This window comes from Argiope bruennichi, chromosome 3 (genome assembly GCF_947563725.1).
Source record: "Argiope bruennichi chromosome 3, qqArgBrue1.1, whole genome shotgun sequence".
NCBI classification, from domain to species: Eukaryota; Metazoa; Arthropoda; class Arachnida; order Araneae; family Araneidae; genus Argiope; species Argiope bruennichi.
The window spans coordinates 79,446,326-79,473,968 of record NC_079153.1 but is presented as its reverse complement, the minus strand read 5'-3'; the positions used below and the strand labels follow the sequence as shown (position 1 = coordinate 79,473,968).

The 27,643-nt window shown below is 26.0% G+C and overlaps 1 protein-coding gene across 1 annotated transcript; it reads right to left on the bottom strand.

Moving 5' to 3' along the window:
* Positions 1–2,590: 2,590 nt before the first annotated feature.
* Positions 2,591–26,376, bottom strand: LOC129963183 (mitochondrial import inner membrane translocase subunit TIM44-like). The gene is made up of 16 exons (XM_056077344.1): positions 26,299–26,376; positions 21,354–21,440; positions 20,849–20,944; positions 20,373–20,450; positions 20,202–20,282; positions 18,982–19,131; positions 16,372–16,441; positions 16,213–16,279; positions 14,135–14,220; positions 12,708–12,800; positions 9,362–9,486; positions 8,653–8,703; positions 8,453–8,542; positions 7,098–7,208; positions 4,527–4,681; positions 2,591–2,714 (listed from the first exon to the last, which is right to left on the bottom strand). The coding sequence occupies exons 1-15, from the start codon at positions 26,341–26,343 to the stop codon at positions 4,562–4,564; spliced, it is 1,350 nt and encodes a 449-aa protein (XP_055933319.1). The 5' UTR covers positions 26,344–26,376; the 3' UTR covers positions 2,591–2,714; positions 4,527–4,561.
* Positions 26,377–27,643: the final 1,267 nt, after the last annotated feature.

The following is a 27,643-nucleotide window of genomic DNA, read 5'->3' as shown; positions in this document are numbered from 1 at the left end:
CCAACTTTCTTAAAGAGTTTTCAAATTCAAAGTAAATTACAAAAACTTTTGATGCAAAAAAGAAAAATGTGGATTGAAAATTACTTTGTTATATTTATTCTAAGAATTTTTTTAAATGAAAGCAAACTTCTTAGTTTTCCTTTATTTTAGTGTAGTTTGTCCATACAGAATTCTGACTCTTTCTTTTAATGGTCTAAATTTGAATAGGACAAAGAAAATTGTTTAGAAGATTAATTAAAACAGGATACAAACTCAGGCTTTGAAGAATCATTGCCTTCATCTAAATTTGGCTTTTTTTAAGATTTTGACTTAAGGGAAAAAAAAATAAATAAAAAATAATAACTTGTAAAATTCTAAAAAATTATAAGCTTCTTGTAGTAATATCGGGTCATATGTTCTACCTGCTCATCCTAGTTATGCCACAGAACTGAGCCAAGAGTAGTCATCACTCTGACATGGAGCTTCTAAGCAAGAAGATGCAATTGGGAGTAATCGATCCAGACGGATTAAAGATTAGCCTATCAATGACCAATTAATAATGTAATGTAAACTAAATTTCGCTTCTAAGCCACTTCTATCAATATTTTCTAGTTCATTTTTCAATTTCATGAAATTCTGGAATTTCACAAGAAATGAAAACTATTCCACAAACCTTAATTTAAAAAAATATGCAAAATTTCTTACAGTTAGAAAAATTTAGTAGTACTGTTCATTTTAGTATCCCGAGGCTACCACTTTTTGACTATTCTACCTTGATAAGTGGCGAGACAAAGAAGAGTGAGCGCGTTTCCAGAATCTCTGTCATTCTTTGATCTTGATTTCCATCACATAAAATAGTTTTTCGTTCAGTCCCCTCCCCCACATCATTTCTAACTGCACTATTATTTGAAATTGCTGTTATGATTAATTCAAATGGCTAAAATGGTTTCAGGAGTAGCACGAAGAATATTTCATATATTATTAAATTGTGAAGAACATATTATTTATCATTTATTGTGATTTAGTATCGCTTTGTGACAATCGTTTTCTGAGTTCGCCACAGTTTTTACGCTTTTCAACTCTATGAATAAATCAATTTCACCTTACTATCATCAAATGTAAACATCTCCTCCTTTCATCTTTCCACTACCCCTATTTTGACTTGGATAAACGCGGAGGGTTTTTGAATTCATGAACGAAAGATATTCAATATTTTTGAGCACAGCCTTGATTGTATTTCAGAATGTAAGAGTAGGGTGGGAAGAATTCCATAGACCTAAAGCAGTATTTGTGAATGAAGGTTATATATCAGCAGATTTCCATTTACTTATTTATTAAATAAAATATTCTACCTAAATGAAGTTTTTAATTACTTCTGTTTCAGAAAAATTTATTATTTACAAAAACGTTGTATTATCAAAAACATCTACTTGTTTTCATATCACTGCATGCAAATACTATTTGATAAATATTTATTTTCTTTTATAAAAACAATTTTCTTTAATTAATTTACAAGAAATTACCTTTCAACAAGCGATTTAACTGCTTAAAATATTATCCCACTTTAAGACAGGGCATTCCATTAAAGTAAAAATGTTCTGACAAATTACTTAAAGAATAATATACATCAACATTTTGCAACTCAAATTAACAAAGTTTTGTCTATTTACAGAAGTAGGTCAAAATAATGACTGTTATCATCCTGTAAAGCTGACAAAAAGAAAATGAATATCAGTAATATTACTGGTTAAGGTAACATTAATAGAGCAGTTGAATCAGCAGTTTTCACAATAATTCCAAAAAGCATTTAGTTTGTAAATCAAAATTAATGCATTAATTCCCAATGCAATCAATCTTAATTTCAGCAATGAAACAGATATATTTGATTAATTGCTAATTAATTATTATTCCATTTTTTATTAGTACTATTATTCTAAATATCATCCTAACCATTTTTTGCAACACCCAAAATTTATATTCTGACACTGGATTTATTTCCTTTTCAAAAAATTTTTCTCAAGCATTCACAAGAGAAGATTTTTTTCTTCTTTTTTTAAAAATGTGGACATTAACAATAGGAACTGTAAATCTTCATAATTGAAATTTACTAACCAAAAATACCCCTTAATGTTTCTTTGTTACTCTAATATTCCTTTTTAAAGTATGATTATTTAGCATAAAAACTTCAGCTTATTTTTAAATTATTTCATACATTAATACATTTTATTTAATACAATTAATCCTTAAAAAAATTGCACAAAAAATTATCTTTGATGAAACAAATGATTAACAATCAACGCATCTATAAATAATTCTTACTTCTGAAATGAGACTTGGATATGAAAGTAATCAAATTGGTCAAAAGTGGAAAACCTATTACATCAAGTATGATAACAACGATAGCAGTCATGTCCTGAATTTAATAAAGATCCACCGCGCAAATAATGTTCACAGCAGTTTAAAATTATGAATATCATCTCTAATAGTCCTCAAATATCACTTTAAATGATGATTCTACTAATGTCAAATTACATATTTAGTTTTTCCCTTGTCAACTATGTAAAATGATTTGGTGTTGTGTTTAATTTTGTATGAAATAAAAAAGTATAAAAACTGTTATAAAATATCTCTTTTTTTCTTCAAATATTTTAGGCAAATCTACAGATTGTTTCAATTCTTCAACTCCACAGGAAACTATATACAATGCATCCTTACGTTTGTACAAGGAACTGAATCTGTTTAGGGAGAAAAATATGGAATTTTTTTAAGATCAGAAATAGAAATTAAAACACATTTCAAATAAACACAATTAAAAAAAAACAGTGTAATTAAATAGATTTGTGATATGTATCATCTCATTATTTTATTGAAGTGCATATATTAGAGTAATTTAAAATGTAATTTATGTCAAACTTTATCATTTGTTGAAAGATAATATGATGTTCACTGAATTGAAAAGTAAAATTCTCACATTCTATTTGGTTATCTGAATCAAATTAATATATTTTATAAGAGACCCCCTGCTGCCGATGTAGGAACTAGTTCATATTTTAAACTATAATACCATGCAAAAATATATATAAAATTTAGAAGTATGGTAGTATAATTGTATAAAAAAAATAAACATTCTTCATAGCATCTTTGGCAAACTTCATTTTACTTTAAATTATAATATCAAACATCACAAATTTAGTGATTTAAATTGTTAGTTGTAATTTTTTATATGATTCAAAAATTTTATTTAAAAAACAGTCATTATAAACAAATAAATCAAATTTGGCAAAATACATTCAACTCTACATAAGAATTAAAACTATGTTTAAATCAATTGCATTTTTAAATTGTTTTCTGGTTTTAGCATTATGAAAAAGCCCATTAAATGGTAGACATTAAATTAAATTAGTAAATTCAGCATAGCAATGAAAAAGAAAAAGGATGAGGCTTTTAAGATGACTTCCAATATAGTGAAAATGCATAAATATTTTAAAGTTACGACTTGAACAGCAAATTCCATTGCAAAAGAACATTTCAATTAGAATTTTTAAAAAAAATTTGAAAATTTTATAGGGAATTAGAAAATTTCAGTTTGCTCAGGAGTATTTGGAGTTTTCAAGCCAATTACATTATAAAGTAATATTAAATCTAGAAAATCCCACATTACCAACTATGGTTCACTTAGTTAATAACTATTTGTTTTTTAGTTTAGAATTACGAAATGATAGGTCTATTGTTCAAAGAAGGGGGGGGGGGAAGAAAATAACTATACATTCTTTTTACTATATATTTATAAATCAGACCAGATAAAATACAGTAAACATGCATTTTCAGTTTTTTTTTTTTTTTTTTTTTACAAGCAAAAGTAATTATTTCTGTTTAGAATTCTGTAAATTTAAACATTTTGTTTCTTGCTGAGGTTTATAGCACCAAATTTGGTGATTCGCCATTGAGAAACTTCAACTCCTTTCTGAAAAATTCGGGAGAGTTGTGGCAATAGCCAAAAAAGGATTTGCTTTAGTTCTTTCATAGAATAAGCTTTCTTTTCTTCCCCACAGATGCAATGTAGCATCTTGAATTTTTCTATGCTTTGCAGAATTGTTGAAGTTTATTGAAGACTGGATTGTTTTTGCTTTGTTAACTGTAAACATTTGTAAATAATTGTGGCAAATAAATTTCTGCTTATACCATCTTAAATTTAGTCTATTCAATCCACAAACTTATCTAAATATATATATCCCAAAGATCATTAATGATAATATCAACAATTTTAAGACTCTTTTAAAAATTGTAATTCAATTTATTGAAACTTAAATTCATAATTAGAAGAGCGATTAGGCTCATTAAGCATGAATCTACCTATCATAAATATATTCTAATTGCTATAAACTGATCTCATAACAACAAAACTTATTTTAGAATAAATGCATTAAATGATTGATTAAACTGATTAAATATATTTATTTTAAATGCAATCAAAATATAATATTTATAAGAAACTAATAGAAAGATTATCATTTTATCCTTAAAAATGTAAAGCATTAAGAACTTACTTTCTATGTACATAATGAATTAAAATTACGTTGACTCATAACCACTGTTCAGTACTGCTAGCTGATAAGTCTATTAGCTTCCATGCAGCTTTAGGGTCTAGTTCAGTTTGATCTCGACATAGAGCCCATACATAATGCATTCTTAATACCTTTTCCTAGAATATATTAGAAATAAATAAATTTTTTAGATATTTTAAAGCAATAAAATAATTACATTCAAAATACACTGACAAAATGATAATTTACTATACAATCAAGCTTCCATAAAATATATTCCTATGATAATCCTTACATTATAATTTAGGTGAGATATTATCATGGTTTATTTAATGATATTTTTAATTATACACCAAACAAGGCCATTTGATGTTATTGGCAACAACATTTGATGAAACTAAGGTTAAAGTATTTTACATATATTGAAATGCCTTGATATTTGAACAAATTCTAATATTGATACAAATTTATCATCAATGACAGTATCAATTAAACATTGTCAATAAAAATGTACAAGTCTTCAAGTATTTTATGCCAACATTTTTAAATAATGGAATATATTATTTTTTCATGATAGTTTATTATCTTCCTTAATAAATAGATCAAGTGATTTTTTTTTTTTTTTGGAGAAAGATAAGAATTTTAACCTTTAATTAAACGAAATTTAATTTTTGATATAATAACAAAGGTCAATGAAAGGCTTTATCACATGCAGATGCATGGTATAAAGAACTTCTAAGGCATTGATAACATAGGAATACTCAGAAAAATTTCATTAGATCTCTTCTTACCAGATTACTAAATTATTTCAATACATGAAGTTATAAAAACACTCCCAATTTTAATAGCTAGCCTTAATAAGAGTCCACAAACATTCAAAAGACAATAATACACTCTAAACAAAATACAAGTGGTTATCAAAACAATGGAAATACTACAAATGAATACAAGAATCTTTATTAATAAGGTGAAGGGCCACCTTTTGCATATAATACAATTGGGATCCCATTGGGAATTGAATCATACAAGTGTTGAACAGTGTTAAGTGGAATATTGAACCATTCTTCATGGAGAAAACTGTGAAAGTTCCAGAAGAAATATTAATGGAGGATATTGATTCTAGATTGAATTCTCTAAAATAGATCATAATGACTCGATTATATTGAGGTCAGGAGATAGTGCAGGCCAAGGTGGATGTTTCACTTCATCTTTGTGTTCATCAAACTATGATTACAGTCCCATAGCTTAAATAGGAGCATTATCACCCTAGAAAATACCATCTCCTGCAGGAAACAAAGTTTGTGTCACAGGATCTAGTCAATTAAAATATTTCTATACTTCTCCCTAAAGATCTTTCAATTCAGGATTACAATAAGGTCAGTAGAAAACCAGAACATAACTGTCCATACCATGACAGATCTATCTCGATGCCTGACAACTGGAAAAAGACAACCATGATCAAGGGCTTGTGCAAGTGTCATCCAAATGTGGAAAAGAGCGAAAGAGAATTCATCTGACCATATAAATGCCTTCCACTTATCAATAAATAAGACTTAATTGTTATAGCACCACTGTAGATGACATTTGACATTAATGTCTATGATAAGTTGTTTGGAAATTTCTGCAGGGTCATAAATGCACTATTTATGAAAGTACCACTTTAAATACAATTATTGACACTGGAGAATCTAGATGCTGATTGAAGTCTGCAGTCATTTTTGGCTGTCGTGTTTTTTTTTTAAACATTTCATTCACTTCAATACCCATCCTTCAGTCTCTTTCACTGAGAGTCTCCTTCTATCAATTATTTTGCTTTGCTGATTTTATCCTGCTACACTGTCATGACTTTAGACACTGCAGCCCTAAAAACTCCTAAAAGTTGGGATGTTTTGGGCACAGTTGCTAACAGCTAGTTGGGCTCCAACAATTTGGCCTCTTTGAAAATCTGTAATGTTTGACATTTTATGCTTTTGATAAAAATGCCAAACATATATAATTTCATTAAAGCTACTTCATATTACCAAGATATATATTTTTTAAATTTAAAAAATATATATCTTGTCTTGTTTTATCATATATATAAAACTGCAGGCAGGATTATATTTTAATGCTTTTGATATGTATTCCTAAATGACACTTTTATTCAGAGATGCTTCTATTATTCTGATAACCATCTGTAGCTGAAACATGCTACATCTTATAATAGATTTCAATAATTCGGAAATATGCTAGATATTGATTCTGGTTACTTCATTTTAAATTATATACAAATTCAATTAAAAAGACATTCAATTCATCTTACAATACATATTCACAGCATATAAGAGCTGAATAAAAGGGGAGCTGCAGATTTAATGACACATAGAAAAAATAATACATTAACTATTTTAGTAATTGAAAGTAAGAACTAAAAATCTATGAATTCTTCTAAAATATTATTGAAAATTTGCAATTAAGCATTTACGAATATTTATTATTCATTTAAGCAACATTTCATTTTTTTAATAATTATATTCATAATGTATCTCATAAAATTAAAACAAATTGGAGCAAAGGAGTTATGAAAATACTCACAGGATCACCTTCAACAACACTTCCTTTGGAATCTCGAACAACTAAGATTTGCTGAGATTGAAATGTTAACACAAGAACTGGACCTTGCTCCATCATTTTCCCCATTGCAAGCTATTCCATAAACACAGATGTAAAATATTATATCTAATTACAAAGATTCATGCAAAGTTTACAACAATTTTGAACTTAAATTTTGTGATAGAAATTTATAGAGTTAAACTATTAAAAAAAGAAATGGAAATTTAAAAATTTCACCACCAAATCAAAATTTATAAATCAGTTAATAATCATGACAGAATGCAAGTTGCAATATATATAGCATTGTAATGGCACTTTTACAAATTTATTCAATCAGTTTACTAAGTTTTAGCATCTAATTCTACTAAATTTTGTCAGTTATCACTGAATTATTGTGGAGAATACATTCTTTTACAATCTAAATAGTGAATTTCAGTTTTATAGCATTAATTTTCCATATGTACCCAAAATATTACCTTTGTTTTATAACAATTTATGGTATTTTAATCGTTAATATACATATTCCTAACACAATATATCCTTACATAATTACGTAATGTATATATTACATATTATATAACTGAAAATCTTCTGTTTTTAAACATTTATATTAAATATTAACAGTTGAATAATAATGGTATTTATAATATTATGAGTGAATTATATGACTATCCAAATTTGAAGTTTTAAAATATTTTTATGAAGAAGCTATTAAAGTAGGAATTACATAAAATATTTAATTATTAAAATTTTAATGAGCTTTAAGATTGACGAACCGGCTGGTCGCCAAGGGCGGCTAGTACTTAATAAAACATAGCAGATAAATTTTAATATTGAGAATAAATATGTAAGCCAGGATTAAATAGTGAAATAATATTTTTCTAAGATGTGATTAAAAATGATTGCATATAATCAAAAGTTAAAGGGACCATAAATATGTAAGCCAGGATTAAATACTGAAATAATATTTTTCTAAGATGTGATTAAAAATAATTGCATATAATCAAAAGTTAAAGGGGAGAGGGAAAAAAATAGTTTTGATCTTAGTACTTGAGTCTTATTTTAATACTTGATTTTCTTGAAATCTTTTCAAATGGAATATGATTTACAGAATTCGAAAAAAGGTGTTTCAATAAGATGGGAAAAAAAAAAAAAAAAGCAAAACTGCAATGTTTATTAAAAATATTTGGATAATTACTTTCATTAAATTAAAAACATCTTTTAATCCATTAAAATAAATTCAAACAATTGTAAAATTAAAAATTTCAATATTTATAAAATTTTAAAATTATTTTTTAAAAATACATGAATACAATAAACAACAAAAACCTACTTACATCAACATGACTAATGTCCAAAATTTTGGAATCAAAATAGTAGCCTAATGTTTGTGCTTGTTTAATAGGTGCAGATAATACATTGAAAGCCTGTTAATAAAAGATACTTAATATATGGCAATTATAATATAATAATAATAAATACTTAATATATAATAGATACTTAAAAAGTAAAATCATTAACTAAAATTTCTTCTTACCCCTTCATAACACCAGTCTTTTAAAATTTCTAACTCACCACGGATCATAGCCTGCAGATTAAAAGGAAAGTAATTAGGAAAATGCACCATATTTACAATAAACATGTATTTTGACAATAGTAGCAATCAAATAATGCAAACAGTATTTTAAAAAATTAAGGATGATAAAGATAAATTATATATATGGTATTTAAATAAACCATTTCTTAAAAATTCATATTGTATATTTCTATTACAGAACACGTGCTATAAATTTATTAATAAATATTGTGTATAAGTAAGAGAATAATTGGAAATTATTTTTCGAATGCAAAAAAAAGTAAATTTTGAATATTTTCACAGAATTCTGGAATATTCTTAAACTTTAGAATACAAATATTGCATTTTCCTACATCCAGAATCAAAATAAAAGAAAATTCACTATATCAATCATTATAGATTCTAAGTTAAAATTTCATATATTTTTAATAATGTGTACATTTTTAAATTAAAAAAAAATGTTTAATGCTTCATGAGGATTTGCAACTTTGTATACAAGGGCCATAACCATTTATCAAAGAGATAGGAACGTTTAATACGCTTAGTCAAAATATTATATATATATATATTCATAATCAAACTTATCAGTTGGAAGTACAATAAAATTTTTATAATGCAATAAATCAATGACATAAGTAACATGGAAAATATCTTAATAAAAAAAATATACCTCGAGAATATTTGGTATAATTTCTAGTTCACATTCCCTGAGAAATTGCTCTTTATCAAAAGTAGGATCCATTTTTACAATTTCAGTTAGAACTTCCGACAATTCAGTCTTTTGGAAAAGGCCACCTGAAAAAATTCATTATCATTTAATGTGATACTATAATGAATTTAGTTAATCATACAAAAAAGCAGCCAGCTTTTCTTATATTCCATTTTTAAAGCAAGTTATTGCACAGTTTTCACACACACACAAAAAAAAGTATATTTATTGTTTACAAATTCCTCATATATCGAGAAATGTTTCTAAACAAATAAACAAAAAATAAAGTTAAAAAATGGCTTCAAATAAAAGATTTTATCATAAAAAGCACTTAAAAAATACCCAACATAAAAGAATAATGGGATAGGGAATCACGTATTTCATATTACTGTTTTTTTTTTTTTGTTTGTTTTTTTTAAATTCAGAATGAGTGAATTGGAATAATCATTTTTACAAAATTAAAATTGCAATATTTGTAGAAATCCTCAGAGCTTTATAACTGTTCATTCTAATTTTTAACATATTATAAGCAGATAAAAAATGGTTTACCAAAATAAAACATCTAATCAAAAGCAATTATTAGTATTGTTCTTTTAAAAGGAAATGAGACTTTTTTGTATTGTTTTTAGTTAAAAGTCCATATAATTTCTGAAATTTGCCCAAATAAACAGGAATTTGAAAATTTCTTCATTCATTAGTGAAAAAGGGAAGAAAATTTTTTTCATGGTTACAAAACATTGAGAGGAAAAACTGCTAAAGGATAAATACATGGAGAAATGTTATAGTAAACATATTAATATCTTTAATTATAAAACATGTAATTCATGTTGTGTACAAATTATTCATATACTTTAACTAAAATTCAATAAAGAAACTAAATAAATAACTGGAAAAATGAAACTATCTGCCGAGAATTATAAGATGGATACATAAGATAGCTTCAAGGTTTATTATTTACTAACTTTTTTTAAATTTATTTTGGATACATATAAATATCCTAGAAATTAAATGTGATCTTCTTGAAATGCATTGGCCCATTTAAAAACATTTTTTTCCCTCTAAAAATAAGAATTTATTAACTATAATACCTTTAATTTGAAATTATTGGATAGCTTTATTTCAAATAAGCTCAAGTCACTAATTATTCTAAATAGTGTACAAAGATTTTATTTCATCAACTTATCTAAATTATTACTCTATTTTAGTGGGCAATCTAGTCGGTCATTTCAAGAAATATCTGCATCAAACTATCTAACTTATTGTGTCTTTTTTTAAAAAAATATGTCTTTATTTTTAGCTTAATGTCCACACTTCAGAACAAAACATTGTCATGAAGAAAAATGAGCATGCAAATATCAATTGTATTTTTTAAACTTCTTTTCACAATTTTAATTATTATGGTTTTGATTTCTCTGACATTCATCATGGTGTGTGTGGGCTGGGTCATGAAACCTGAAAATTCTCCATAGGAAAAACATAACTTTTCCTATAAATGCTATGGAAGTACTGACAATACAGTGGACACATACTAATATAATTTGAAAAAGTCAATACTCTTTAATACTAGCTCTAAATGACAGAACAATGAATATTGTATAACCTGAAGTCCCCCAAACAATCATTTTAAAGAAGAAAAAAAATGGCATTATTGTGCCATTATATATGCACTATGAAACAATATGTCAATATCATACAGGAAGGATGTGGAACTCATTCTGAAATATCCTCCCCCCCCCATCAATGTTTCAGATTATAAGAAGAGACATAACAAGAATAATGCCAGGGTAATCGCACGTAGATATTATCAGTATCAAATGTTGTATTTGTGATAATTTTAAATGATTTCACACAGAAATAATAGCACTTAGGAATTTTGCATGATTTTTAACGGAAATTTTAAGTTAAAAGGTAAAACAACATTTTAAAAAAACAATTTAGAATATTGAATTAAAAATACAATAAAACTTCATCTTCATTCCAACAATGAATTATAAGAAAGAGGTAATTACAATCTAAAGCCTATAATCTTCCACATAATTTTTTTAAAATATTTCCAGATTCGGCAGTGGATAACTTTTAAGAAACCAAATATCTAAGGAAAATTTTATTTTCAATTATTAAATACACCTCTGTTTAAATAATAAACACTTCACTTAATATCATTAAAGTTATTTCAGGAGAAATTTCTAAAAACACATTTTGAATTTAGTATAAATATGAAACAAAACAAATTGCTATTTCTCACCTAATTATTTTCATTATACAATTATAACAATTACGGATTATAACAACAATACAACACATTACATTGGATCCCTAATCTATTTTCACACTTAGCATAATAAATATATCAAATTTATCAAGCAATGTGTAATTAAGTTTTATTATAATGGTAATATAGAATTGAAAAATTATTAATTTTTTGTTTTCAAAAGTATGCATTATAAAAAATTATTATTAAATGTCTTTGATAAGATATCCATTTCAAAAATGAAAACTCATATAGTTCCCAAAAGTTTATTTTCTTACATTATAAATGATCAGTTTTCATCACATTTCATTCTAATTTAGAACGTTTCTTGCAACTGATTTCTTAAATTTTTTAATTATTTTATTTGATGATAAATTTAAGGCTGAAATAAATTTTAGCTGCCTATTTTTTTTTTATCTTACTTTTCTCTTTTGCTGGAAAAAAAAAAAAAAAAAACCAAATAAATCTTCCAAAAAAATCCTCGAACTGAACAGCATGAGAAGCAAGGATAATTTTTGATAAAAATAAAAGTAGTTAATGTAGAAATAATTGGCATTAAAATGTTGTGATGTGATCTAAGACAGTGTCAATAGCAATAATCAATCATTGATCATTTTTTAACCCTTATTCCAACTAGAATAAATTTATGTCCTTAATTTTAAGCCTCTTGAAACAGAAACATTTGCCACAATGATGTACTGAATGGGATGACACACATCACATTTGTGGCTTTTCCTTGATTTCACCTCTTCACTCTTGTTAAGTTTAAGAAAAAGCACAAATAATTATAAGCAGATTTCTATAAACTAATCATTAATAAAGGAAATGCGAGCTTGGCTATTTGGAATTTAAGTTTTTCATTTTAAATGATATGGCAATAGAGGAAATATTATTTAAAATTTAAATGGTTAGTGAGGTGTAAGGGCATGCTCACACACAAATATCTTAAAATAAAAATAAATAAATAAATAAAATGATTTATTGAGTATCAACTTTAAAAAATTATTCAAAATTTAATAAAATATAAGATATTGAAATCAGCAATTCAATTCTTACCAAATAGATCTGTCACTTTGTCGGTTAAGAGTCTTGAAGCTCTGACAACAGGATTGTCACTCTCATCATATTTCATTTTCCAATCAAAAACCTCTGAAAATAATAAAAAATTCACATAAAACAATTGAACCTAGAAAAACATCACAAGTAAAGATGAATTTAGCACCTGAATTGCATTCTACACAGATTATAAACTGTCGTAAAATTGTAAGCAAGATTAAAAATGTATTTGAAATGCATGAGAATAAAACTGGCAAATTTTTAGGGGTTAAGCATAATCTAAAAAAATGTTAAAGTGTCAAAATACCTATTGTAAAAGGAAAAGATAAGAACTTTTCTACTACAAATGGACAGATTGCATGCATTAGGAATTAATTGCTGAACCTTTATATTTAACTAGTAGAATGAACCAAATATAACATTTGTATAAGCTTTCTTTCACAGTTTAACAGTAAATCAGAGAAACAGGATTATAATTTAGCTAAAAAATATACTAAAATATTTGATGGATACAAATGATAAAATATTTTGAGATAACAAATTTGGTTTCCTGGATGCTGGTTCTGATACTAAATAGAGAAATTATTTTTTAGCGGTATAATTTTTCTAGGCAAATCCTAAATTTCCTGGAAATATCAAAAAAAAAAAAAAAAAAAAAGTGAATTGGAAATATCAAACACCATATGAAGCATAGTTATATGCAGTTTCCAAAATATATAGACATTATTTGGATTTGTAAATTTATTAATTGAGCTGAAATGCAAACAAAATATTAGTGATGCTTTAATATTAGATAGTAAAGCAGCAATTCGATGGATTAAATGCACTAAGTCTGAATAGGTCAAGTTATATGAATTTATATTTTCATTCTGAGTAAGATTTTTTGGAAGACAATGTACTTAAATTGGAATACATTCAAACTGATATGTCAATTGCAGATTTTCTAACAAAGTCTGGTAATGAAAAATTAAATATTTTAACAATGAAAAGTTAAAATATTCCTAGGGAAATATATCACTAATTTCATAATTTTTGTTAGGTTTAGATATATTAATGTTTTGCGTGCTTAGTATCAGAATTACTTCAAAAACGTATCACTTGAAGGACGGGTATGTTGGCATGTAATTAACAAAATTTTTTTTGATAATATCTTTATATAGCTTGTATGAATATCTATGTGATTATACAGCCCTCTTCTCGCATTTCAATCAACTCACTTGCTTGTGCCCTATGAGCCTTTGAAGGTTTAGCTTTATGCTTATGATACTGAAATGAAAATGCTGTGTGATCTTTTACTCATCTTTTGAGCATGCATGTAAAGTGTGTGTTTCCAAAATGTGCTTTCTAAAAAACTATGACCAGGATCTTATTGAAAACAAGAATATGCTACAATAATATTCTAGCATGCAATAAAATGCCTTACTTACTGTTTACATATTGATTATTATCACGAAAATTTTGCCAGCTCTGAAACCATTTGGAATCTTTATGAAGTTCCATCGTTGTAGCTTCACTAAAAGAGAAATAACTTAATTAAAACAATGCAAAAAATAAATTATTTCAAAAAAGGTATCTGTGTATTTTAAAACAGAATATATATTTATACAAACTGCAGAATGATTTTCCTGATTTTTATATCACAAATTTAAAAAAAAAAAAAAAGTTTTTTTACATGAAAACTTAAAAAAAAAAAAAATTACAAGGTTTTTTTTTTTTTGTGTGTGTGTGTATACTTTCAAATCATGTAGTATTAAAAGTATTATATCCCCTTTCTTCAAAAACAATTATTGCATATCTCAAATTATTAAAGAATTATAATTCCATATTGAGTCAAAATTATAATTACAAATTAATAAACCATGTAGAGGGACCCAATCTAGATGTGAACAAAATAAAATTAGTATTAAAAGAAACACCTAAAATACTACACACAATAAAATTTTTGTATTCCCTTTTATTTTATTTCGAAACTGTATTAATTAGATAACTTTACCTTTTAACTTTTTGTCTTTTATTGAAAAAGAATCACAATCCAAATTTAAATTAAGAGAAATATGAAAGAAAGAATAATACTAATAATATAATTTATAACTTTTATATGCACATGAACGAGCCTAAATGCTTCTATGTAAGGTAGAATAGATCCTAGCAATTTGCCAATACATAAATACACATATAATTTACCAGTCCCTAGCTTGATTTCATTTTATCTTGTCATTTTCTTTAAGAAAATTTTATAACTTCCTAAATGAAACTTGCAGCTAATGACTTTTGCAGCACTCTCTTCTATACTTTTATACTTATGCCCATTTTTTAAACTGCACTTATCTCATTTCATTTCAAATAGATAATTTAATCTTGGTATTAATGATGCTGCTACTTGAACCAAGTAATAATTTGAATCTTTTTGAGTTCATTTCATCTTTCAAATATCTATGTGGCACTTAATCCATAACTACATATTAAACCAAATTGAATGCATATTTCCTTTTTCATGTTGTAACAAATAGATATTTTCTCAGATTTAACAGAATTTTTAAAACAGAAATTTAGAATGGAAGGAATTAGAATATAAAATTTTTTAACACAATATTATTTTCAAAATTCTGTTTTTATAATTTTGTGTATTTGTTTGTGTGTATTTTTCTGTTATATATAAACTACCAATGAAAAAAAAAATTCAAATTAAAAAACTATGCGTTTTATATATTGTATATAAAATATATAAAGTATCTTCGATTATTCCGAAATTTTCAAAAACTGATTATAAAATATTATAGTAAATATTCATGAAAGAAAGATTTCTATTTTTATCGCCATTTCATTAAACTGTTAATGCCAGCAACCTTATTTAAAGGAGAGCTAACTTTCTCTTAGATTGCTAAACCAAATGGATTTCATCTTTTGTCTAAAAAATTAATATATTTTCTCAAAATCTTAAATAATTTTCAATAATGATACATTAATATATCTCCCAATATCCAGAATTTAAAATCAATGCATTTGAGCAATTTATTTTCACTTTAATTTGTTTTCAAAGTAGTACAAAGAATTTGAATGCTTATCTTGATTTTTTTTATACTTCACTATATTTCAAAAAAAATTATAATAACACAAAAAACTTTTAATGGCTTTTTACCAGTTTATTTAAAGAAAATTCTTTGAAATTTAAATGATGTTAAAATTATCACTATCTTGATAATTTTAATATCATTTAAATGATATCAACTAAAATTTGCTTTAAATTAATTTCAGCATTAATGGGATATCATGACTTGGCTTACTTGCACTCTGAACAAACTATATTTATAAGTGATAAATTAGGCTCTAATTTAAAGACTTGTCTCAGAATTAGCCAAATTTTATGAGAATAGCTGAATTTAAATTTTGGGAGGATTTTCAAGGTATTTCAACAATAAGGTAAACAAAAGATATATTATAGAAATCTTTGGCAGTAAGAAAATCCATATTTTTTAATTAAATGATGAGTGTGGAAAATACTTACCTATTAGGCTCAATTATTCTTTCTTCTTTATTCATTTTGGATCTTTCACTTCTCATTTGCAATCTAGCTGTAGAAACAAAATTTAACTATAGTAAAAAATTTCAGAAATACCAGATTAACCAAATACACAATTTGAATTTGAATTTAAAGAACACAAACCAGGTGGTTGATAAACTCTTGAGCCAGGCATCTGAGCTTCTTCTATTTGCTCTTTAACAGTTTTAACTCCCTGTGAATTCCAAGATAAATCAGCCACATTATAAAAATAATTGTAGCAAAAAAAAAAAAAACCTGATTTTATGCCAAATATAAAAATGTAATAAATCAACATCAAAATAATTAAAGAATATTATGATAAATACAAAAATTTTATCAATAAACATATCTAGAACTACAAGTTGCAGTAAGGAAATATCTATAGCTTTCTATAGAAATAAATAAAAACATAATGTCTGTGAAAGTGTATACCAAATACCATTTTGATGTAACACAATAGTTACTTAAAACCTTAGTCTTTTAATTAATTTAATATGCTTTTATTTTAATAACTATTTAATTTTCTGATATGGCACACATTGTCCCACAATCTAAATAACTACATACTTCAAAAATTTATATAATATTTTAAAATTACCAAATATAAACTATAGTTAAAGTTATAAGCAATTTCAAATACCTTTGGAAAAATGAATTATAAATCATAAGTAATTAAACAATGAATGATTCATCATAATTCCAATTTAGCAGTAATTTAGCTATTCATGTGTTTTATGTAAAAGTACTGTCAGGAACATAAATTAGGAATGTAACAAAACAAATCATTATTTTTATCCATTTATAGTTTTTTGAATTGTAGCAATGCATAGATGAAGGAAATACAAAAAAATATTGGAAAAAATTGTATTTAATTTACATAGCAGCATAGCATACTTATAATCATTTGTGAAATCATCTTTTAAATTAAAAACTTTAGACCAATATTTATCAATTGTACACTTGACTTGATTTCCACTTTCATCAGATGTGTAGAGCATTTCTTTGGTGATATCAATATCACTCTGGTATAACCTTATTTCAGCTTCTACTTTTGACTTTTCATTATCACTAAAAATATGGGACATGATAATTTTTCAAAAGCTAATATTGCACTGGTTTTACCTCTTAGCTCTGGATCTAATGCTGTAAAACTAATTAGATATGAATTTTTAAGGGGTAATTTCTGTTTCATATGCTGAAATTTCAAAGTGAAATTCTCTTGCGTACATAAATAAAAAAATATTTCAATAAGAGAAACGAAAAATTTACACGTGCATCAATAAATGAAACGAAAATTTTACACAGCGGAGAAAAAAAAGTTGCGAAGCGATCAATGACAAATAGCTAATACGGCGAAAAATCCCCCTTCTCTACTTATTGGCGCCACGCCAGGAGAGATAAGACCTTTGAACCCAGAGTCACGTGATCGCACAACTGGTCGCGAAGTCTCTCCCTTTTTTTTCGCCTACTTGCCGAAAAGAATCCAGAAGAGAATGTCCGAGAACCGGGGGAATGAGTCATAACTCGCAATAAGGAAAGAACAAAAAAGAAGTTTTTTCCCCCTTTTCACGCATTATCACTGCCTTTGGAGAAAGAAAGAAAAAGATTTCACCACACACGCTGACCTTGCGTTTTCTGCTTTCAAAGCAAACAAAATCGCCCAGATCAAAATAAATAATTCATTATTATTCCTACTTCCTTTTGAACGACGATCCCCGGAATTTCCGGGTATCGAAGTTCAAAATCCCCGGAATTCCGGGGGTTTCCCCGGAGCACAAACACCCCTGAATAAATTTAATACAATATGCAATGTTAAAATATCTTTTTACACTAATCATTTGTACTAATTTTACATACTCGTAAATGAATCAAGTAAAAAGGAACCAAACAAGTTGTTTATGATATGTATAGCTGCTGCAAACAATTTTTATGATAAATTTAATTAATCATGTTTCTAATTAAACAAAATCTAAGATTACTAATAAGAAATTTCATCAAGAATTATTTTAGTTACAGCTTATATGTTTTTGATAGATAAATTAGAAATCAAATTAAGTTTGGATAAAATGTAAAATGTCACAGTTATGGAAAGAGATAACAAACATCTATTAGCTTCAAACACAAGGAAAGCAAATAATTTTGAAATATCTTGGCAAGGAGGATGAGAACTTAATCTTTAAAAATATCCATTGCACTTTTTAGGCATGGATGATGAAACTATAATATGATTTACAAAAATATTACCATTTCAATAAAGGAACACAGAACTAATGATAATTTATTGAAATTATACAATTATGATTTGGATTTTTACATATTAATCTTCTGTACATTTTCTTCACTTCAAGTAATTACAAAATAGAAAAATATTCAGAGAAGTAGGTTGTGCATAAAATTGTTGAATGAACATATATAATTTAATTAATGAGTTTGTATTTACTTCATGGGTCAAAATTATAATTTCAGATGAGTATTGATTTAAATGATAAATTCATGGTACAATCATGTATTATTTAAATTTAGTTGTAATTACACTTAAAAACATCCTTTTATTTCAGAACAGGTCATTTTTAAAATCTTTCACTGTGGAAATTTTTTTCCTTAAACTGAACATCGGCACATTATTGTCTTAATCCATAAAAATGCTGGAAAAAATATTGCTCCACAATATAGTTTTTAATACTAAGATAAATCAATATATTCTATTTATCACCAAAACCAAAATGCATTTACCTCAGCAACAGCTCTAATCGGTGCTTTTTTGCCCAATTCTTCACCTTGCTTAGCTATGGCCTCTGCTGCTATTTTGGCTGACTTTGTTAATTCTTCTGTGATCTCTCTACCTCTTTTACCAATTTCACTCTTTTGGGCTTCTTCTAAGCCCTATAAAAAAACAAGGTAATAAATGTTGTTAATTTAATAGAATTTTAATTTTCAGAAGTCAATATATATTGATAGCTTCTCCGCAATTCACATTTACAAAGTTCAACTATCAAAGCAACATTTTTAAAAAAAACTCTGAATGCCATTTTTCCTTTTAAAAAATTCATTGGCTTTTTTAAAAACAAGTTAAAACCTTGATTTTAATGGTGGTGGGAACAGATTAAAAAATATAATAAACAAAGAATTTGATAATCAAAACATGCTTGGAATTTTTTTGTTTTAATACTGTTAAAAAAAAATCTATGGGGGGAGGGAGACTTTTTGTGTTCATCAATTTCAAATTTGAGTCAGTATAATTTGGTGTATTAATGTATGCATTATATTCAAAAAATATAATAATACACAGAAAAAAATAAATATTAAAAGGGAAACATTTTTTTTTTGTAAAGTTTTTAGCGAAACAAAAACTATTCATTAGAATAAAATGTTTTGCAACATTTAGTTTAAAAATAATTTTTAAAAAAAATTGCTAAAATCGAGCAAATCAAATTATATATAAAAAACTATAATTTAAAACACTGGAATTCACTTACCTGAAATCACATTTACTGTTATTTTATTTCAGATTCTTTATTAAAATTTACAGACAAAATATTTTATTTAACAAAAAAATATATATAATTAATGATTCACAAAATACAATAAAAGGAAATTACTACTTACAATAACATTTAACGTGATTATAATTTGTCTCATATTCCTGACTATATTTTTTATAAATATAAGATTTAATATATGCATTTAAAGCAAGAAAAATTTTATAATTAAAAAAATCTAAAAACCTCCAAACTGTCATTATAATTAAAAGCTGGGAATACATAGCAATGAATTTTTATTATAAAATCATATATTGCAAACAAGTTAAATAAAGTAATAAACAATTCCAATAAAGAACATTTTAAATTAGTTTAAAAAATATTTTGAAGAAAACAAAAATTAAGTCACAACAGCTTTTGGCAATTATTAAATAGGTAGGAACATCAGTTAATGAATTTTTCCACTTCACTTACTTCTTTGATTTTCCCTCTAATAGATTCAAACTGCTCTTTTATTTGCTCAGAACTTCTGAATGTTTCTTTTTCAATTGTTTTCTGCAACATGGAAAAAAATATTTATTTAAAAAAGCAATTAAGAATATAAGCTTTCAATGAGGCAAATATAATGATAATAAAACTTCTTACATATTTCTGACGTGCTTTCTGCAAAGCTTCAGATTTTTCTAACTTTTCAGCTTCTTCTCGAAATTTCTTTAAGTTTTCCTAATATATTCATTACACGAAAATGAATTACAAAAAATATCAAATCAACAAAAATTAAGAACAAATAATAATAAAATGTAATTGCAAAGCAGATTTAAAAAACCATATTTATTGAAAATAGCAAATATAATCAGTATAAATATTACCAGTAATTAAAATTGTTATTTATTATGCATTGCTAATGAAAGGTAATGCTAGTCAATTTCAAATAAAATATCAAATTATTCATAGTATCAAAACAGTACTTATTTGCAAAAATTCCATCAATAAGTGATGTCTTTTAGAGATCCAATTCATTCAATATTAAAATCAAACAGAAAGGATTTTAAAAACATCCTACTGAATACATTTCGAAATAAACTCACAAAAATGCATTTAAATCCATATCTAAAAATTACCTTCATTTCTTTGTTTTTTGCAATATCCTCTTTTATATTTTCGACCACACGAGAAAAGAAACTTTTCCTCTGTGGTGGAGCTGAGTAATAACAAACCTGAAGGGGAAAAAAAAATCAACAATTAATCGATTTTTAAAAATTTAGACCTTTTCTTCTTTTTTTTTTTTCAATATATTCTATACTTATTTTTAAAATAATCAGTAGTAAAAAAATTCAAATAATCATGCTACATATAATGATTAAGAGCAGTTAAATTGAGGTGTCACATTTTTAAATAACTTTTCTCAATATATTGTTAAATGCAGGAAAAGAAATCCTCAGTTTTATAAATGAGAGAACACCTAAAAAAAACTAGTATTTTATCTAATAATATTAGAGAAATTTCTTATACATGTTTATAATATTTTACTGTTTTTATGAAAATAAAAGAAAAACGTTAAAAAAAATCCTATATATTATGCATTTTTGGAAAATCAGCATTACATTACAAAATAATAGTGAATACCTGTTCTAACGAGCATTTTTCTGGACTTTTAAACCTAGACAAATAATATTTTCCACTGTTTCCACTATATCTCAAGGCTAACTGTACCTACAAATAAAATATTCAAATAATTTCACACAACATTTATTTAAAACATTGCTTATATCAGTATTTGGTTTTGCTATATTTAAAAGTCAACAAAAAGATGTATGGAAATATCTAAAATTGTTTAATATTAATATTCAGGGGTGTTTGTGGGACCCCAAAAAATCCCCTGAAACTTTTACGGACTTACTACCGACATTTTGGAGTTTCGAGAAAGGGGGGGGGGAGAAATGAAAAATTACGATTATGAAGTATTGAATGACCTAATTATAAAAGTTCAATGAATTACTTTTTTTGCAAAATTAAGACCTTTGAACCCAGGTCACGTGATCGCACATCTGGTCGAACGAAGTCTCTCCCTTTTTTTTTCTGCCGCGCCTACTTGCCGAAAAGAATCCAGAAGAGAATGTCCGAGAACCGGGGGAATGAGTCATAACTCGCAATAAGGAAAGAACAAAAAAGAAGTTTTTTCCCCCTTTTCACGCATTATCACTGCCTTTGGAGAAAAAAAGGAAAAGTTTTCACCACACACACTGACCTTACGTTTTCTGCTTTCAAAGCAAACAAAATTACCCAGATCAAAATAAATAATTCATTATTATTCCTACTTCCTTTTGAACGACGATCCCCGGAATTTCCGGGTATCGAAGTTCAAAATCCCCGGAATTCCGGGGTTTCCCCGGAGCACAAACACCCCTGAATATTATTGTAAGCCAGTAGATAATTAATATATAACTTGAAAAATATGATTAATAAACACAAATTCATTAATTAAGTCCTTTTTATTAGAATTAAATATTAGATGGTGAAAAGTCACTGCTGATACAATAAATGAAATCCTTATTATTTACATCTCTAATTTCAATTTGACGCCTTACCAATAAAGTGGTTTAATGAACTGTTTAATTACTTGAATGTCAATACAACATTCAATGGAAATAATTAAAGTGATCTGTTTGCAAATGTTTCTCAAAAAACAAATAATAAAATCAAATTCATTCAATAAATGCAAAAAAAAGGGGGGGGGAGAAAGAAAGAAATTGCAGTATATTAATTAAGAAAAATAATTTACAAAGAAATAAATTTCTAGCTTTATACCTAAATTGTCAAATATGAAATATTTTACTTGAGATTGCAAAATTAAGATAAATTTTTTCATGATCTTCATTTATAATTGTTTTAAAAGATAATAAAAGGGAGCAGTTTCTTACAAAAAAATAAAAAGTCGTAAGGTTTAATAAAAATGACTACTTTTTTTTTATGAATATCAGACACAAGGCAACTACAATTATTAATAACTATGTTTCAAGCCTACAGTATATAGGGTAATCCCAAAACAGTCACATTATCAGTTAATCACTAGATTTGTAGCCCATTGCGGTTTCACTAGGAAAAGTCCTATAAAGGAGAAGTTTTTACTTAAAAAAAGAAGAAAGTTTAATATCTGCTTCATCATTCAAATACTGTTAATGAATGCAATTTCACATTTTTAAAATTACAGAAAACAGAGTATGTAATGAGAAATGGATTCAAAAATTAAGTACTTTAATCCAACAAAATTAAGCCTTTTTATACATGCATGATTATGTAGACATATGCATTTTCTAAACATATGATGTTTCCCATTTTACAAGAATGCATGGTTTTTATTAGTACACATTTAAAATGAAAATTTTTTTTATTGGTATCAATGGTTTCAAATCAAATGATTATAGAAACAATCTTTGAAAAACTTTTCATATTTTAATTGAAATATTCTAATATGATATGGCAAATTCTAAGAAACAGAACTTTATTTAAAATTTGAATTGTGCCTAATCACTTGATGAGAATGTCAATATTATCTTTAAGTAATAATCCATACATTAAAATTTTATTTATATTTATTAGAATTCATCTATATGGACATGTATGTTGCAAACATTAAAAACTTATATAATCAGTCAATTGGAGACATCTTTGAAAAAAATGCAATACAAAATTAATTTCTTAAGATGAAGGAAGAAAGTACTTGTACTACTTCTCAACACAAATTTTTACGTAACTTATGCGTAAGAACTAGTAAATTGATAACCAATTCATTATTAGTTCAGAAAACTTCATTTATCAATACCAGATAAAGCTGAGAGGTTTTTATTACAATTTTAAAATCTGAGTTATTGCAAATACATCTCATATATTTGTTATGAAAAGCATCGCATTTTATCGACATAAAAAAAATACAAATGATTTAGACAATCAGAATATGTAAAGTGCTAATAATCTTTACAATTAAAAATGTGTATCCCTATCTTTAATTCATCCCTACTTAATATTAATAATTCAGGAGAAATATCATTCAAAAGCAGAAAAATTGAAATAATTTAATAATTTTCAAAAATTGAAATAATTTAATAGAAGTAGGTCAAATGGTCTTTTAGACCACCAACACACACACATACATGCACATTCCTTTTTATTAGAAGTACTCAACCATCTTTGGCACCCAGTTGGTGAGGCGAGATTAACACTCGCTAAAATTTTACAAAAAAGTATTTTATGTAGCTTAATCTTAGATTCTTCAACAAATATTTTTAAGCTGCAAATTTTGATAGCGGTAAAACTCATAGTATTAAAGAAGCTATAAACGGCCTGATTTTCTGTCAGCTCTTATAAAACTTAAACTTTAAATTCAAGTCATTAAACTTCAATTAAAACAATAACAATTTTGCTGAAACCAAGCATTTTTTTATTTTTAAATATAAGTACAGATAACATAATCATGCAGCAATAAAGTCTTATGTACAGTACAGAAAAATTTTCATAATTTATATAATATCTCAAAGAATTATTCAATAAAAATATCTTTGATTCATCATAAAATTCAGTATTTAGTTTTACTTTTACAGACAGACTTAAATGCCCTAAATAATAATATTTCATCTGTTTCAATCAATAAATATGCTTCAAAAAATGACGAAGTAGTCCTTTGGTACTAAGGAATCATATTCAGTGAAATATTCTTGACACATCAAGTTTTAAATTTAAATTTTTTTTAAATTAAATTAAAAATAATTAATTTATATTTTAAAATGTTTACATTTTTTTAAATTTTATTTAAAACTATTTTTTTTACCACCAGTTGATTCACAGAAAATATTGGTTGTATTTTTTATTTTTTTTTAAATCTTGTACATATAGCTTCATCTCCCTGATTCTGCCTAATTTTGATATTACAGCCATATTATTTCAATTGTCACTCATATATATTCTTTTTATTGTAAATATGAATCTTTCTAATGGAAATCAATCTGATGGCATTATGATGTTATAAAAATGTAAATATTCATTTTATCTATCATTATACATCTCATGAATTGCATTGATATTAAGTATAAACCTTGTTTTTTAGCTTTCAACAATAGAATAAAACATGCAACCAAATAGTTGATGAAACAAACAAAAAAATTATTTGAATTTCAGAGCAATAATGTAATCTATTGATATATATATATATATATATATATATATACATTCAAACCTTCAAAATAGTGTAAAATTTACATTCTTACAATAATATTTTTGGAAATTATTGTGGGAAAAAAAATTCTACCTAATTTATAATTTAAATTTCAAAAAGACTGCTCCGACATACACATTCCAGACTTTCAAAGTATATAATTACCAAATATGATATTTGTAGGTCAAACTATCTGGCCTACAAAGCATCAACGTACATATTCATTCTTATTATTAGTATATATAAGTGAATAAAAAAAATTTAAAATAAAAATCACTTTAATAAATGCTACTTCTACAATTATCTATTAACACATATAAAACATTTATTATAATATAGTTGTTCTTTTTCACTAAAATCCAAGATACTTCCACATTTTTAAAACAAATTAGACAAGCAAATCCAGATAAGGTCTTGCAGAGATCATTAATTATAAGAACTCAATTCCTCAGATTTTCTTCATAATTTTCAGCAGAAACTAAGGAAATATTCTAATTTCAGCAAAACAGTTTAAAATAATTTCTCATTTACAAATTCTTATTTCTTTTTTCAAGGCCAACAATCTAGTTTTTATGTCAACACTAAATTTGTATAGAAAAAAAATAAAAATTCTTTCTTTATGAAAAAGGAATAAAATGCTGGAAACTTTGGATTAGCTGATTGAATAGCAGCATAAGGTGCACATTGATGGAAGCAGAAGTATTACGTATTAAAAAAAAAATCATTTATATAAGTTAATATTCAATAGTTGATTCACTATAAAATTAACTTTGATATTAGGTACATCAACACTGCATAATTTTAAGATATCATTTTTCTACAAAATAATATAAATGTCAGTATTTGTGGTTTTAAATAAATCAGTAAGCAATTCATCCACATAATTTAATATACTAACTTATAAAAAATTGTTCCCTTACTTCGTTTTTGAATTATACAAATGTAAAGTAGGTACTACAACAAAGTATACATTTTCTTTTTTAAAAAATCCTGTTTAATGAGGTACAAAAGCAGTAACAAGACGTTATGTATAATAAGGGAAAGAAAACTACCAAACTCATTTTCGCCGGTATTCAAAAAAATGTGAATATTCGTATTTTACCCAACAACAATATATTTCACGATTGCACAACACATATAAGAGAAAATTCTATATAATAATCACTACTGAAAGAATTCAATTTTTATATATTTAATAATTGCAAGTAAATACTACAATTGCATCATAATTGAAAATGTTAATAAAACAAGTCTCAACTTTATGGAAATACATAATGATTAAAAAGAATATTTTCCTTAATGGAAAAGTACACTATCTTAAACTATCCATTAAAATGATTATATTATAAATAAGAACCATACATTTCTAGAGGGAGAAAAGCATGCAACCTTTATGAGCGCGGCCATATTTGTTAGAGAAAGAAATATTGCCAGCTTTAAATCTCAAAATATTTCATTAGTCAAAACATTACAAAAATAAATTATGATTCCCTGAAATTAACAGAGTTATAGTAGATCAAAAAAATTTTTTATACGTTCCCGTTTTCAACCTATTCCTAAAATGAGGCCCTCTTTCTTTTTACAAAAATTCATACAAGAGACCTCCAGTATTTTTTGTGGGCGAACTGAATTATTTGCGCGAATTAAAAAAAAATAATAACTTGGACATAGAGATGCATATTCCACGATTTTTTGAATAACATATAATTTTTCTATTGTTATTTTTAAATATTTGTTCCAAATATCTGTTATTTCAATCATATTATTAATTTAAAATTATTACTTAATATTAAATATAAAATTTATTAATTGTAATTAATACTTAATTTACTAATTTAAGTAGCGTGTGATTGCATTAATTTATCTATTTCAGCTTACTTCTTAAATTTAATTTTTTTTCAAAACTATTAATTTAATTTCTTTATTGGAGTAAACCATTTTCTGAAAAATTTGAATTAAATATATATGTTATTTCTTTAAATTGTTTACTTTAGTTCTATATTCTACCAATAGATGGTGCCAGCAGTAAATGGAATATATGCAACGTCAAGTCACAAGCAATTAAAAGGAATTTGTATGGAACACTGCATCATCAAATGCGAATATCGGAAAGTCAAGGTTACTCTCATGAAGTGGAGCTGCGACTTCACACTTTCCAGTGAAGTCATGGCTCTGATAAATTTCAGTGATATGCAATTCAATGATATGATAATTCCAATAACCGGTCCGTTCACTTTTCAATCCATTCACAGATTTCTCCTTTTCTGTTTTGTTCGAGAGCTTCCATTGACAGATCGTATCGATTGTTACTTTCCAGTGAAATCACCGGTCCGGCAAATTTCAGTGATATCGGATCGATTGTTACTTTCTATCGTGATCCAAAACCTGTAATCGAAATACCACCAGTAAGATCGTATCAAGGATTTGAATCACACCCCTCTTTGAAAAACATCCATCACTGGTGTTTGTGACTTTTTGATATTTGTTATGTAATAACCGCTCGTAAAATATTCGTCATCCCTACTTGGACAATCCGGGTAAATGGGCTCAGCAGTGGATACAGAACCAAACTTATTTCGAAGTCCTGATCTGAAACTCAATTGGAATTACTGCTCAAAATTATTTTAATAAAAATTATAGAGGTGAAAAATAATACATGTTAAACAAAAGCAAAAAATTTCTTAACCCCAAAAATTTCCTATAGCAA